The 14,230-nt window shown below is 44.7% G+C and overlaps 1 protein-coding gene across 4 annotated transcripts in view; it reads left to right on the forward strand.

Moving 5' to 3' along the window:
• Positions 1-14,230, forward strand: part of LOC143284909 (uncharacterized) — a 140,596-nt gene that overhangs the window by 25,955 nt on the left and 100,411 nt on the right. For all 4 annotated transcript variants that reach the window (XM_076592048.1, XM_076592049.1, XM_076592050.1 and 1 more), the window contains exons 12-18: positions 347-436; positions 3,402-3,579; positions 7,060-7,134; positions 8,532-8,684; positions 9,076-9,166; positions 11,991-12,099; positions 14,028-14,182. In XM_076592048.1, the coding sequence (XP_076448163.1) occupies positions 347-436; positions 3,402-3,579; positions 7,060-7,134; positions 8,532-8,684; positions 9,076-9,166; positions 11,991-12,099; positions 14,028-14,182 (851 nt within the window). The remainder of the gene's footprint in view (positions 1-346; positions 437-3,401; positions 3,580-7,059; positions 7,135-8,531; positions 8,685-9,075; positions 9,167-11,990; positions 12,100-14,027; positions 14,183-14,230) is intronic.

Genomic DNA, 14,230 nt, shown 5'->3' on the forward strand with positions numbered 1-14,230 from the left:
AATACAATATGAATACAATACAATACAGTACAATACAATACAATACAATAATTTGATTTAATGGCATAAAGATTACGTAAGAAAGAAAAGCATCCTGATGTCAGTATCAGTATCAGTAGCTCAAGGAGGTGTCACTGCGTTCAGTCAGATCCATATACGCTACACCACATCTGCCAAGCAGATGCCTGACCAGCAGCGTAACCCAACGCGCTTTGTCAGGCCTTGAGAAAAAAAAAATGAAATAAATAAAGTAAGAATAACAAAAATAAATAAATAAATATTTAAAGAGAAAAAACGTCTGATGTCAGTGATGTGTAATGACTGATGACGGTGCACTGTGTCGCAGGACGGACCCGGCCTGTCGCATTGCAGTGTGGGAGGTGCTTCAGATCCAGGCCATGTGTCCCAAAGCAGCAGACGACACGGCTCAGGAAAGGTAACTCTGCTGCTGCCAAGTGTCCTCTCCCCTCCTTCGCTTCGGTACTGAAAAGAACACCAACAATAAGGGTTACGCACTGTGGCAACCCCCACCCCCCCCCCCACCCCACCCCTACAGGATCAGCTTGATTTGTCCCCCATAGGTCGCCCTCTGTATATAAATCACCATGGACGCATACATTGGAGTGATGGCCTAGAGGTAACACGTCCGTCTAGGAAGCGAGAGAATGTGAGCGCGCTGGTTCAAATCTCGGCTCAGCCGCCGATATTTTCTCCCCCTCCGCTAGACCTTGAGTGGTGGTCTGGACGCTAGTCATTCGGATGAGACGATAAACCGAGGTCCCGTGTGCAGCATGCACTTAGCACACGTAAAAGAACCCACGGCAACAAAAGGGTTGTTCCTGGCAAAATTCTGTAGAAAAATCCACGTCAATAGGAAAAACAAATAAATTTGCACGCAGGAAAAAATACCAAAAAAAATGGGTGGCGCTGTAGTGTAGCGACGCGCTCTCCCTGGGGAGAGCAGCCCGAATTTCACACAGAGAAATCTGTTGTGATAAAAAGGAATACAAAATACAAATACAAAATACATTACAGTTTCTGAAGGAGGCATCACTGTGTTTGGACAAATCCATATACGCTACTCCTCCGCATCTTCTTGGCGGAGATGCCTGACCAGCAGCATAACTTGGGCCTGGGGTGTATGCATAATTATACAGTTTCAGTTTCAGTAGCTCAAGGAGGCGTCACTGCATTCGGACAAATCCATATACGCTACACCACATCTGCCAAGCAGATGCCTGACCAGCAGCGTAACCCAACGCGCTTAGTCAGGCCTTGAGTCAGTGATGTGTAATGACTGATGACGGTGCACTGTGTTTATACATAAACGTCTTAACCATTTGCTGCCTTCCTCCGGGTACTACACATTTCACCAGGGTTCAGCATTCAGAAGGAATGTTACAGGATAGTTACGACACAGTGTCTGTGAGGGTGTGGGTTCGAATCCCACTCTGATGGGCGCAATAGCCGAGTGGTTAAAGCGTTGGACTGTCAATCTGAGGGTCCCGGGTTTGAATCGCGGTGACGGTGCCTGGTGGGTTAAGGGTGGAGATTTTTACGATCTCCCAGGTCAACATATGTGCAGACCTGCTAGTGCCTGAACCCCCTTCGTGTGTATATGCAAGCAGAAGATCAAATACGCACGTTAAAGATCCTGTAATCCATGTCAGCGTTCGGTGGGTTATGGAAACAAGAACATACCCAGCATGCACACCCCCGAAAACGGAGTATGGCTGCCTACATGGCGGGGTAAAAACGGTCATTCACGTAAAAGCCCACTCGTGTGCATACGAGTGAACGCAGAAGAAGAAGAAGAATCCCACTCTCTCCCTTTCTCCCACGTTTGACTGGAAAATCAAACTGAGCGTCTAGTCGTTCAGATGAGATGATAAACCGAGGTCCTGTGTGCAGCACGCATTTGGTGCACTGAAAAAAGAACCCCTGGTATCAAGGGTGTTGTCCTCTGGCAAAATTATGTCCAAGAAATCCAGTCCAGTAAGGACACACACATATGTATATGCACTCGAGGCCAGAGAAAGCGTGTTGGGTTATGTATGCTGCTTGCTGTCAGGAATCTGAATGTGGTGTAGCTTATATGGATTTGTCTGAAATCACGTCAAAGAAATCGACTCCAGTAGGAACACAGATATATGTCACTGCTGTCAAGGCCGGACTAAGCATGTTGGGTTATGCCGCTGGTTCGGAATCTGCCTAGCAGATGTGGCAGTAGCGTATATATGGATTTGTCCGAAGTTTTGTCAAAGAAATCCACTCCAATAGAAGCACACTTATATATCCATGCACTCAACGCCTGACGAAGTGTGTTGAGTTATGCTGCTGGTCAAGCCTCTGCCTAGCAAGATGTGGTGTAGCGTATAGGGATTTATCCAGAACGCAGTGATGCCTCCTTGAGAACACGGAATCTGAAGGAAAAGAATTTTAATTGTGTGTCACTGGGAAAAAAAAATCAGAGTTGTTTATTTTTATTGGCTTGTTTGCTCAAGTGGACTTTTTGTTTAGTCTTTGACTGAAACTGAACCTCAGTTTTCAGTTTCAGTTTCAGTAGCTCAAGGAGGCGTCACTGCGTTCGGACAAATCCATATACACTACACCACATCTGCCAAGCAGATGCCTGACCAGCAGCGTAACCCGACGCGCTTTGTCAGGCCTTGAGAGAAAAAAAAATTTTTTAAAAGAGAAGAAAGGTGAATAAATAATAGATAAGCTTACATAAATAAATGAATAAATAATAATTATAATATAAAAAAAAAGGTAGTAGTAGTAGTAGTAATAATAATAATAATAATAAAATAATAATAATAATAAATAAATAAATAAGACAACAATGGTGATAAATAAGCAGATAAATGTAAAACATGAAGACACACATTCAGACATACACCCACACATGCATAACAGATATGCACCAAACATGCAGTTTCAACCTCAGCATTCAAGGAGTTAACGGGAAGGCGGTGCCCTTGGCCAGCAGCAAGGTGAGAGCTGTATTATCAGTGGTTTCTCCAATGCAATGGGACACCACTTACAGCTTAGTCTTTTGTGAAGAACTGACTCTCAAACTCGGAGGCCGACAGGTGGGGCAGGTGGGCCTTTGGGAACCATCCCAGCGCCGATTGTCCTAAAACCCACTTGGCCGAGAAGAGTGGGGATGTAACTTAGGACAAGACACTCTCCACTATAATCAAATTCTAGCCTAGATACTTGGGACAGCAGTTGCCTCCTCTGCTGTTCTGATGGTCATAGTTGAACACGACCTGACTATCATACTTACGGGTTTGACCAAGCACTGTGACGCCTCTTTGAGAAACTGAAACTGAAACTGAACCTGAGCATTCAAGGGGTTAAAGGGAAGGTGTTGCTGCTGCTGTTGTTGTGGGCAGGACTCTGTTGCTGAGCACCAAGACGGGCCCCAGCCACCGCGCCACGGAGAACGGGGCGGGGAACGAACCACCCTGCCCCTGCCTCTGCCTGTGCATCCTCAAGTCCTCCGCCATGCTGTGGACGGACGAGGGGTGCTGCTGTCCTGTGCGCCACTCCTACCTGCTGCTGGGGATGGAGGTAGGGGTTATGGGGCGAGACCCGTAGGGGTGAACGCTGCATGCCTAGGGGTATGGGGTGAGACCTGTAGGGGTGAACGCTGCATGCCTAGGGGTATGGGGCGAGACCTGTAGGGGTGAACGCTGCATGCCTAGGGGTAGGGGGCAAGACCCGTAGGGGTGAACGCTGCATGCCTAGGGGTATGGGGCGAGACCTGTAGGGGTGAACGCTGCATGCCTAGGGGTATGGGGCGAGACCTGTAGGGGTGAACGCTGCATGCCTAGGGGTATGGGGTGAGACCTGTTGGGGTGAACGCTGCATGACTAGGGGTAGGGGGCGAGACCTGTAGGGGTGAACGCTGCATGCCTAGGGGTATGGGGTGAGACCCGTAGGGGTGAACGCTGCATGCCTAGGGGTATGGGGTGAGACCTGTAGGGGTGAACGCTGCATGCCTAGGGGTATGGGGCGAGACCTGTAGGGGTGAACGCTGCATGCCTAGGGGTATGGGGTGAGACCTGTAGGGGTGAACGTTGCATGCCTAGGGGTATGGGGTGAGACCTGTTGGGGTGAACGCTGCATGCCTAGGGGTATGGGGTGAGACCCGTAGGGGTGAATGCTGCATGCCTAGGGGTGGGGTGAGACCTGTAGGGGTGAACGCTGCATGCCTAGGGGTGTGGGGCGAGACCCGTAGGGGTGAACGCTGCATGCCTAGGGGTATGGGGTGAGACCCGTAGGGGTGAACGCCAGGCCGCATGCCATCAGCCCCAAACGCAAAAATAGCTGAAGGGCGCAGCAGCTGAGTTGTTAAAAGCGACGGACTTTCAATCTGAGGGTCCTGTGAAAGCAACAGACTTTCAATCTGAGGGTCCTGTGAAAGCAACAGACTTTCAATCTGAGGGTCCTGTGAAAGCAACAGACTTTCAATCTGAGGGTCCTGTGAAAGCAACAGACTTTCAATCTGAGGGTCCTGTGAAAGCAGCAGACTTTCAATCTGAGGGTCCTGTGAAAGCAACAGACTTTCAATCTGAGGGTCCTGTGAAAGCGACAGACTTTCAATCTGAGGGTCCTGTGAAAGCGACAGACTTTCAATCTGAGGGTCCTGTGAAAGCGACAGACTTTCAATCTGAGGGTCCTGTGAAAGCGACAGACTTTCAATCTGAGGGTCCTGTGAAAGCGACAGACTTTCAATCTGAGGGTCCTGTGAAAGCGACAGACTTTCAATCTGAGGGTCCTGTGAAAGCGACAGACTTTCAATCTGAGGGTCCTGTGAAAGCGACAGACTTTCAATCTGAGGGTCCTGTGAAAGCGACAGACTTTCAATCTGAGGGTCCTGTGAAAGCAACAGACTTTCAGTCTGAGGGTCCTGTGAAAGCAGCAGACTTTCAATCTGAGGGTCCTGTGAAAGCAGCAGACTTTCAATCTGAGGGTCCTGTGAAAGCAACAGACTTTCAATCTGAGGGTCCTGTGAAAGCAACAGACTTTCAATCTGAGGGTCCTGTGAAAGCAGCAGACTTTCAATCTGAGGGTCCTGTGAAAGCAGCAGACTGAGGGTCCTGTGAAAGCAACAGACTTTCAATCTGAGGGTCCTGTGAAAGCAGCAGACTTTCAATCTGAGGGTCCTGTGAAAGCAGCAGACTTTCAATCTGAGGGTCCTGTGAAAGCAACAGACTTTCAATCTGAGGGTCCTGTGAAAGCAACAGACTTTCAATCTGAGGGTCCTGTGAAAGCAGCAGACTTTCAATCTGAGGGTCCTGTGAAAGCAACAGACTTTCAATCTGAGGGTCCTGTGAAAGCAACAGACTTTCAATCTGAGGGTCCTGTGAAAGCAGCAGACTTTCAATCTGAGGGTCCTGTGAAAGCAACAGACTTTCAATCTGAGGGTCCTGTGAAAGCAACAGACTTTCAATCTGAGGGTCCTGTGAAAGCAACAGACTTTCAATCTGAGGGTCCTGTGAAAGCAACAGACTTTCAATCTGAGGGTGATGATGACGATGATGATGATATGGATACTTATGTAGCGCCTATCTTCGGTCGGAGACCAAGCTCTAAGTGCTTTACAAACAGGGAGTCATTTGCGCAGCAGGCTGCCTACCTGGGAAGAGCCGACTGATGGCTACCATTGGGCGCTCATCATTCGTTTCCTGTGTCATTCGGTCGGGTTTCAGGAACGTACACATATACTCATGCAGCAATGTAACATTTTACGTGTATGACCGTTTTGGTTATTTACCCCACCATGTAGGCAGCCATACTTCGTTTTTGGGGGTGCACATGCTAGGTATAACCCACTGAACACTGACATGGATTACAGGATCTTAAATGTATTTAATCTTCTGCTTAAGTGTACACACGAAGGCGGTTGAGGCATAAGCAGGTCTACGCATATGTTGACCTGGGAGATGGGAAAACTCTCTGCCCTTTGCCCACCAGGTGCCGTTACTGAGATCTGAACCTGTGACCCTCAGATTGAAAGTCCAGCTTTAACCACTCAGCTATTTGTATTTGTATGTGTATTTCTTTTTATCACAACAGATTTCTCTGTGTGAAATTCGGGCTGCTCTCCCCAGGGAGAGCGCGTCGCTACACTACAGCGCCACCCATTTTTTTGTATTTTTTCCTGCGTGCAGTTTTATTTGTTTTCCCTATTGAAGTGGATTTTTCTATAGAATTTTGCCAGGGACAACCCTTTTGTTGCCGTTGGTTCTTTTACGTGCGCTAAGTGTATGCTGCACATGGGACCTCGGTTTATCGTCTCATCCGAATGCCTAGCGTCCAGACCACCACTCAAGGCCTAGTGGAGGGGGAGAAAATATCGGCGGTCGAGCCGTGATTCGAACCAGCGCGCTCAGATTCTCTCGCTTCCTAGGTGGACGCGTTACCTCTAGGCCATCACTCCACATTGAGCATAGGGGTGAATGCCAGGGATGTATACCTTGAATGTAGACACATCAGTTCCATGCCCACATACCTGGTGATGGTTCTTCAGCTGTATAAACCTGGAATTCACTGCTTTTTTTTCAGTCCATCACAGTCTTTTGCTCATATCTAATGAAAGAAAAAGTCTAAAGCCAGTCCTTTTCAAAGTAGTGTGTACATGATTCCATATCTGTGTTGTATGGATCCTCGTGAATTTCTTCCACATGTGTTTGTGTGTGAGTGAGTGTGTGTTTGTGTTATGTACATGTGTGTATATGTTTGTGTACGTGTATTCGTGTGTGTGTGTTAGTGTGTGTGTGTGTGTGTGTGCATGCCTCTGTGTATGTGTGTCGGTGTCTGTGTGTGTTCTTTTATGCTTTGTGTCGGACTGACAGGAGAGATTTGAAAGTGCTAATCCAATGTATGATCATAATTATCTTTGTGCTGTTCACATGCATTTCTGTGAGACTTATGTATCACTGCGCGCATGTGTGTGTGTGTGTGTGTGTGTCTGTGAAGAAAAACACTTTAGAAACCCATGTATTTGACTCGATGATGATGCCGGCATCTCGGGTGTTGTTTCAGGATGGACGTGTTCTGTTCATGGATCCAGTGGTCAAAGGTCAAAAGTTCATGGAGTTCAAAGTCTCCAAGGACCCTGTGAGTGACAGGTTATGGTGTACACGTGTGTGTGTGTGTGTGTGTGTGTGTGCGTGTGTGTGTCTGTTGCTGGCAGGTCTGTCCATCCCTTGATAAGGGTTTGTGTTTGTGAGTGTGTGTGTGTGTTTGTGTGTGGCTGTGTGTGGCTGTGTGTGTGTGTGTTTTTGTGTGTGTGGAGAGAGAACTCAGAATTCAAAACATTTTCTATTCAAGGATTGAGATTTTAGGTCTACATCCATCCATCCATATGGTATGTACGTACACACACACATGCATACATATTTATGTATGTTATGTCTTTAACAGTGTGTGTGTTCTGTTTGTGTGTTACTACATGTGTGTGTAAATGTGTATGTAAGTTTGTGTATGTATGTAGGTATCAAATGTATGTATGTATGTGTATGGCAGTGTTTGAATATCTGTTTTTGTGGAATATGTATATGTGTGTGTGAGTGAATTTTTTTTAGGTTTGTGTATGTGTGTGTAACAATATCAATATGTGTGTGTTTGCGTGTGTAGCTATGTATGTGTGTGTTACTATGTATATGTGTTACTATGTATGTGTCTCTAATTAAATGTGTGCTGTGTGTGTAACGAGATACGATTCGAGAGAGAGATTGAGTGTGTATGTGCATATGTGTGTATATGCCCCTATATATGTGTGTACGTGTCTGACTCTGTCTGTATATGTTTTTTCTGTGATTATTCATATCCACAGTTTGTAGTATTGTATTTGTGGATGCCACTTCTATGGCCATATGTGCTCTTATTTTGTATAATGCACTGTTTATATATGTACTGTTTCATGTGAGGTGCTTAGAGCTCATCTGTGGGGAGTTCGCGCTGTATAAGTGCAATATATCAGTTGTAGTAGTATCAGTGTTATTACTATGTATCAGTGTGTGTGTGTGTGTGTGTGTGTATGATAGTCAATTGTGTTCGACTATGACCATCAGAACAGCAGAGGAGGTAACTGCTGTCCCGACTATCTGGGCTAGAATTTGATTATAGTGGAGAGTGTCTTGCCCAAGTTACATCCCCACTCTCTCGGCCAAGACGGTTTTAGGACAGTCGACGTTGGGATGGTTCCCAAAGGCCAACTAGCCCCCAAGGCTGCAGCACTAAGAGCCAGTGCAATTTTGCCTCCTAGTTTGAGAGTCGTAGTCCTTCACAAAAGACAAAAGCTGTAAATGAATTCCCATTGCAATGGAGAAACCATTGATAATACAGCTCTCACTTTGCTGTTGGCCCAACTGTAAACTTACGTCAATCTGTGATAGAAGCTGAATGTTGGGCCTTGTGTGTGTAACTTTCAATGTATATGTATCAGTGTGTGTGTGTGTGTGTGTGTGTGTGTGTGTGTGTGTGTGTGTGTGTGTGTGTGTGTGTGTGACCAGGTGGTGGGTCTTCACCATGACGTGGACCACCAGTGCCTCACCACCCTGTCGCAGACCTCCCAGCTGACCCTGGTCCAGTTCTGGAGCCTGCCTGACCTGGAGTTGCTGCATGAGGTCTTCTGCCTCCCTGACCTGGCTGCCTTCACCCGCATCGTCAGTGTCGTCTGTCTCTCTGTCTCTTTTCTATCTCTCTGTCTCTGTCTGTCTGTCTGTCTCTTTTCTCTCTCTCTGTTTCTGTCTGTCTGTCTGTATCTTTTCTCTCTCTGTCTCTCTCTGTCTGTCTGTCTCTGTCTCTTTTCTCTCTGTCTGTCTGTCTCTGTCTCTTCTCTCTCTGTCTGTCTGTCTGTCTGTCTGTCTGTCTCTCCTGAGAGCTGGATGTAAAAAAAGCAGCTATTGTTACTCCACTACTTATCATCATCATCATTATCATCATCATCATAATTCTCCTTTTTATCATCATTATTATGATGGTCATCATCATTATCATCATCATCATCATGATCATTATTGATCATTATGATGATGATGATGGTGTGTGTCACAGGGCTACATGTGTGTGACTGGCCATGACAGTGGCTCCGTTCTCTTCCACACCCTGGACATGGCCAGTGACCCCGGCCTGTACAAAGGACGCTGTGAGTCTGTCTTTGCAACAGCAGTCTATCGGTGTAGCTTAACTCCCTCAGTACGGCCAGTCCTCTCTTCTCCTCTGCACAGACCCCTCGGATGTCCAGTGGGTGTCTGAATGACCCAACGTTTAGCTTCCGTCGTCAGAATTGTGGTATTCTTTGTCAACATTCACCCCTTCAGTATAAGAGCCTTCCGTTTGCAATATTTTGATGACGGTAACTGAGGTGAAACGCTGTTAACGTCGTCTCTTTCGCCGTTCGTATGGAGAGAGTTAATGGGCGTCCTTCAGTCTCTGAATTGTGTCTGGGGGAACCAGGTGGCAGGATGGTTAGGACTCTTATCCGCCAGTACAGAGTCTGCGGGGGTCTGGGTTTGTATTGTTTTGTATTGTATTGTATTGTATTGTATTACCCTTTTTTTGTCACAACAGATTTCTCGGTGTGAAATTCGGGCTGATCTCCCCAAGGAAAGCATGTCGCTACACTGAGAGCACCACCCATTAAAAGAAAAGAAAAAAAAAATGGTGACGGCACCTGGTGGGTAAAGGGTGGAGATTTTTCCAATCTCCCAGGTCAACATATGTGCACACCTGCTAGCGCCTGAATCCCCTTCATGTGTATACGCAAAGAAAAGATCAAATACGCATGTTAAAAATCCTGTAATTCATGTCAGTGTTCGGTGGATTATGGAAGCAAGAATATACCCAGCATGCACAACCCCCAAAAGCGGAGTATGGCTGCATACAGGGTGGGGTAGAAGCGGTCATACACATAAAAGCCCACTCGTGTACGTACGAGTGAACGTGGGAGTTGCAGCCCACGAACACAGAAGAAGAAGTAGAAAAAAAAATGTTTGCCAGGGACAACCCTTTTGTTGCTGTGGGTTCTTTTATGTGTGCTAAGTGCATGCTGCACACGGGACCTCAGTTATCTTCTCCAGATGACTAGCATTCAGACCACCACTCAAGGGTCTAGTAGAGAGGGAGAAAATACTGGCGACTGCCGGTGTGATTCGAACCAGCGCACTCAGATTTTCTTGCTTCCAAGGCGGACTTGTTTGTTACCACTTAGCTAAGGAAAAGAGTTATAATTATCTGTCACTGAGGAAGATAAATTGTTGATGCGCATTTGCTTGTTTGCTCAGTTGGGCTTTATTTACTGTTTGTTTGGTCTTTGACGTCACTGTTTTTGTTTGTGTCATGCGTGTGAAAGGTGCATGCGTGTATGTTGTTTTAGCATCCCCATGGGGGCACTTGAAATAAATGTCTGACCTTGCCTTGCCTCGATTGGTTAGTGTTTTTATTATTGATACATATACATTTACCATCTCAGGTGAGAGACCATGAAATAAATGTCTGGCCTTGTCTTGATTGGTTAGTGTTTTTATTATTGGTACATATACATTTACCATCTCAGGTGAGAGACCATGAAATAAATGTCTGGCCTTGTCTTGATTGGTTAGTGTTTTTATTATTGGTACATATACAGTGCCGATCTCCGGTGAGAGACCATGAAATAAATGTCTGGCCTTGTCTTGATCGGTTAGTGTTTTTGACTCACTTGTGTAAACAAAGTGAGTCTATGTTTTGACCCGGTGTTCGGTTGTCCGAGTGTGTGTGTTTGTCCGTGTGTCTGTGTGTCCGTGGTAAACTTTAACATTGACATTTTCTCTGCAAATACTTTGTCAGTTGACACCAAATTTGGCATAAAAATAGGAAAAATTCAGTACTTTCCAGTCATCTTGTTTAAAACAATATTGCACCTCTGGGATGGGCACAAAAAAATAAAAAAAGAAGCCTAATTATATGCAAACTGCATTTACTGTTATATTTATATTTTTTGTATTCTCTAAACTTGGCACTTTGACCTCTTATTCTGACACAACAACAAGAGGAGTCATTATTATCATTTTTTGTTCAAACAGGAACTTCTTTTGCTAAGCATGGAATTTTTATCTATTTTGCAAACGTTTTGGTGCAGATAGTAAAAAAGGGAAATTACTCTGTAATTAATGCTAGGGGACGTAATTTATCACAAGTGAGTCTTGAAGGCCTTGCCTCTCTTGTTATTATTGATACATATACAGTGCCGATCTCCGGTGATAGACCATGAAATAAATGTCTGGCCTTGCCTTGTCTTGATCGGTTAGTGTTTTTATTATTGGTACATATACAGTGCCGATCTCTGGTGAGAGACCATGAAATAAATGTCTTGCCTTGTCTTGTCTTGATCTCTGGTGAGAGACCTTGAAATAAATGTCTGGCCTTGTCTTGTCTTGATCGGTTAGTGTTTTTATTATTGGTACATCTACAGTGCCGATATCCGGTTAGACCATTCAGTGAGCGCTTTGCAAACACGGGGTCATTTGCACAACAGGCTGGCTGCCTGGGTAGAGCTGACTGATGGCTGCCGTTATGCGCTTATGATTCGTTTACTGTGCCATTCAGTCAGGTTTCCGTCGCACACGCATGCACATGCACACACACACACACACACACACACACACACACACACGTATATATAAAAGTGGGTTTTTCTTCTGAATTTTTTCCAGGGGTGACTCTTTTGTGTGTGTGTGTGTGTGTATGCGTGTGTGTGCATATGTGTGCATGTGCGTGTGTGTGTGCTTGCATGCATGCATGCATGTGTGTTTGTGTGTGTGTGTTTATGTGTGCGTGCATGCATCTATGTGTGTGTTGTGTGTGTGCGTGCATGTGTACGTGTGCGTGCATGCATCTATGTGTGTGTTGTGCGTGCGTGCGTGTGCATGCATGTTTGTGTGTGTGTGCGTGTGTGTGCTTGCATGTGTGTGTGTGTGTGTGTGTGTCAGTCATGCCGGAAGTGGAGGAGGTGGTGCCGGCCCATCACCGCCCAGAGCACAACGCCCCTGTCATCAACGTGGATGCCTGCGTTCCCATGAACATCTTCTGCTCCTGCAGGTAAAGGCTGCCGGTGCTCTGGCGAACGAAGACATGCATGATTACATTATTTATTTGGTTTTATTTTTTTCTTTGCTTTTTTTTTTTCTTTCATATTCAAGTATGTCCTTCTTCAGACCTCTATAGACATAAACTTTTGATATATAAATATAGCCAGGATATATGATGAGCATTGACTGTTAGTATATAAAATGTTGAATACACAATTAATATATTTATGTTGCATATTTGCTTTTTATGTATATGTCCTATATATTCATATGTACAATGTAAACGGAAAAAAACCCGAATAAAACTGAGTTTGAGGAAAAAGAGAAAAGATACATAAATAATGGATGAATATATGAATGAATTATTGAATGAACAGATGAATGATTATATGAATGATTGAATGAATGAACAAATGAATAAATATGATTGAATGAATGAATGAATATATAAAAAAAAACATAGAAGTAAATAATGATTATCTTGATGGTGGTGATGCTGATTGTGATATTTATGATACTGTTGATATTAATGATATATGTTAGTAGTAGTAGTTTTTGCAAAATAATGATTATCATGATGGTGGTGATGCTGATTGTGATATTTATGATACTGTTGATATTAATTATGTATGTTAGTAGTAGTAGTTTTTGCAGTAGTAGTCGTGGTGTTGTCGTTGTCGTCAAAAAACCATTGTTGTCGTTGACAACGACAACCATTATCGTTGTCATGGTGAGGACAAGGATGCACACTCACACAGACCTTTGACTTTTTACATGTATGGCTGTTTTTGTTTGGTTTTATTTGTTTGTTTGTTTTTACTCCATCATGTAGGCAGCCATTCTCCATTTTCAGGGGTGTGATGCTGGGTCTTTTCTTGGTTTCCATAACTTACCAAATGCTGACATGGATTAAAGCATCTTTAACAATTCAACACTGTACAATACATATACGATAGAATACAATACATGCTGGGTATTTTCTTGTTTCCATGACTCACCAAATGCTGACATGGATTCCTGGATCATTAACAATACAATACAATACAATACAATACAATACAATACAATACAATGCTTAGCGTGTACTTGTTTCCACAACCCACCGAACGCTGACACGGATTACAGGATCTTTAATGTGCGTTGATCAATGATCTTCTGCATGCGTATACACAAGAATGAATCATGTGTTAGCTGTGACATTGTGTGTGGTGTGTGTGGCTGGCTGGATATGGATATGGATACTGATTTCACACCTGTCCTCAGTGAGAGACCGAGTTCTAAGCGCGTTATAAACACAGAGTCATTTGCCACGACAGGCTGCCTTCCGGGGTAGAGAAGACTGACAGTTTGCCATTGGATGCTCATCATTCGTTTCCTATGTGTGTGTGTGGAGACAGTTTCAGTAGCTCAAGGAGGCATCACTGCGTTCGGACAAATCCATATACGCTACACCACATCTGCCAAGCAGATGCCTGACCAGCAGCGTAACCCAACGCGCTTAGTCAGGCCTTGAGGAGGAAAAAAAAAAAAAGGTGAATAAGGTAAGCGTACATAAATAAGTAAATAAATAAATAAATAATTATGATATATAAAAAAAGGAGTAGTAGTAATAATAATAATAATAAATAAACAAATAAATAAATAGATAAATAAATAAGACAACAATGATGATAAATAAGCAAATAAATGTAAAACATGAAGACGTGTGTGTGTGTGTGCCGTGGAAACTGCGATACGTAGCCTAGAAATGAGTGTGTGGAGGAGGGGGGTAGAGGAGGTGCAGGGTAATGTTTGTGTGGTGTGTGTGTGTGTGTGTGTTGGGGCTCATGTACGTTTATGTGTATTTGACTGTGCTTTCATATCTGTGAAACTGCATGTTTGGTGCATACCTGTTATGTATGTGTGGGTGTGTGTGTGCGTGTGTGTGTGTGAGGACAGTAAGGATGGAGTCATCAAGGTGTGGGAGGAAGGGGGAGCACTCCTAACGGAGATCACGTTGGACGATTCGCTGAGTGCCGCCTGTTTCCTCAATAAGTCGGCTGACATGGTTGTGGCCTACCAGAAACACATCTTCTTCATCAGTCACTGCAAAGGTAAACTTGTTTGTGGGGCTGGGGGTGGATGGGGGTGTATGTGTGAAG

Source organism: Babylonia areolata, chromosome 8 (genome assembly GCF_041734735.1).
Source record: "Babylonia areolata isolate BAREFJ2019XMU chromosome 8, ASM4173473v1, whole genome shotgun sequence".
Taxonomy (NCBI): Eukaryota; Metazoa; Mollusca; class Gastropoda; order Neogastropoda; family Buccinidae; genus Babylonia; species Babylonia areolata.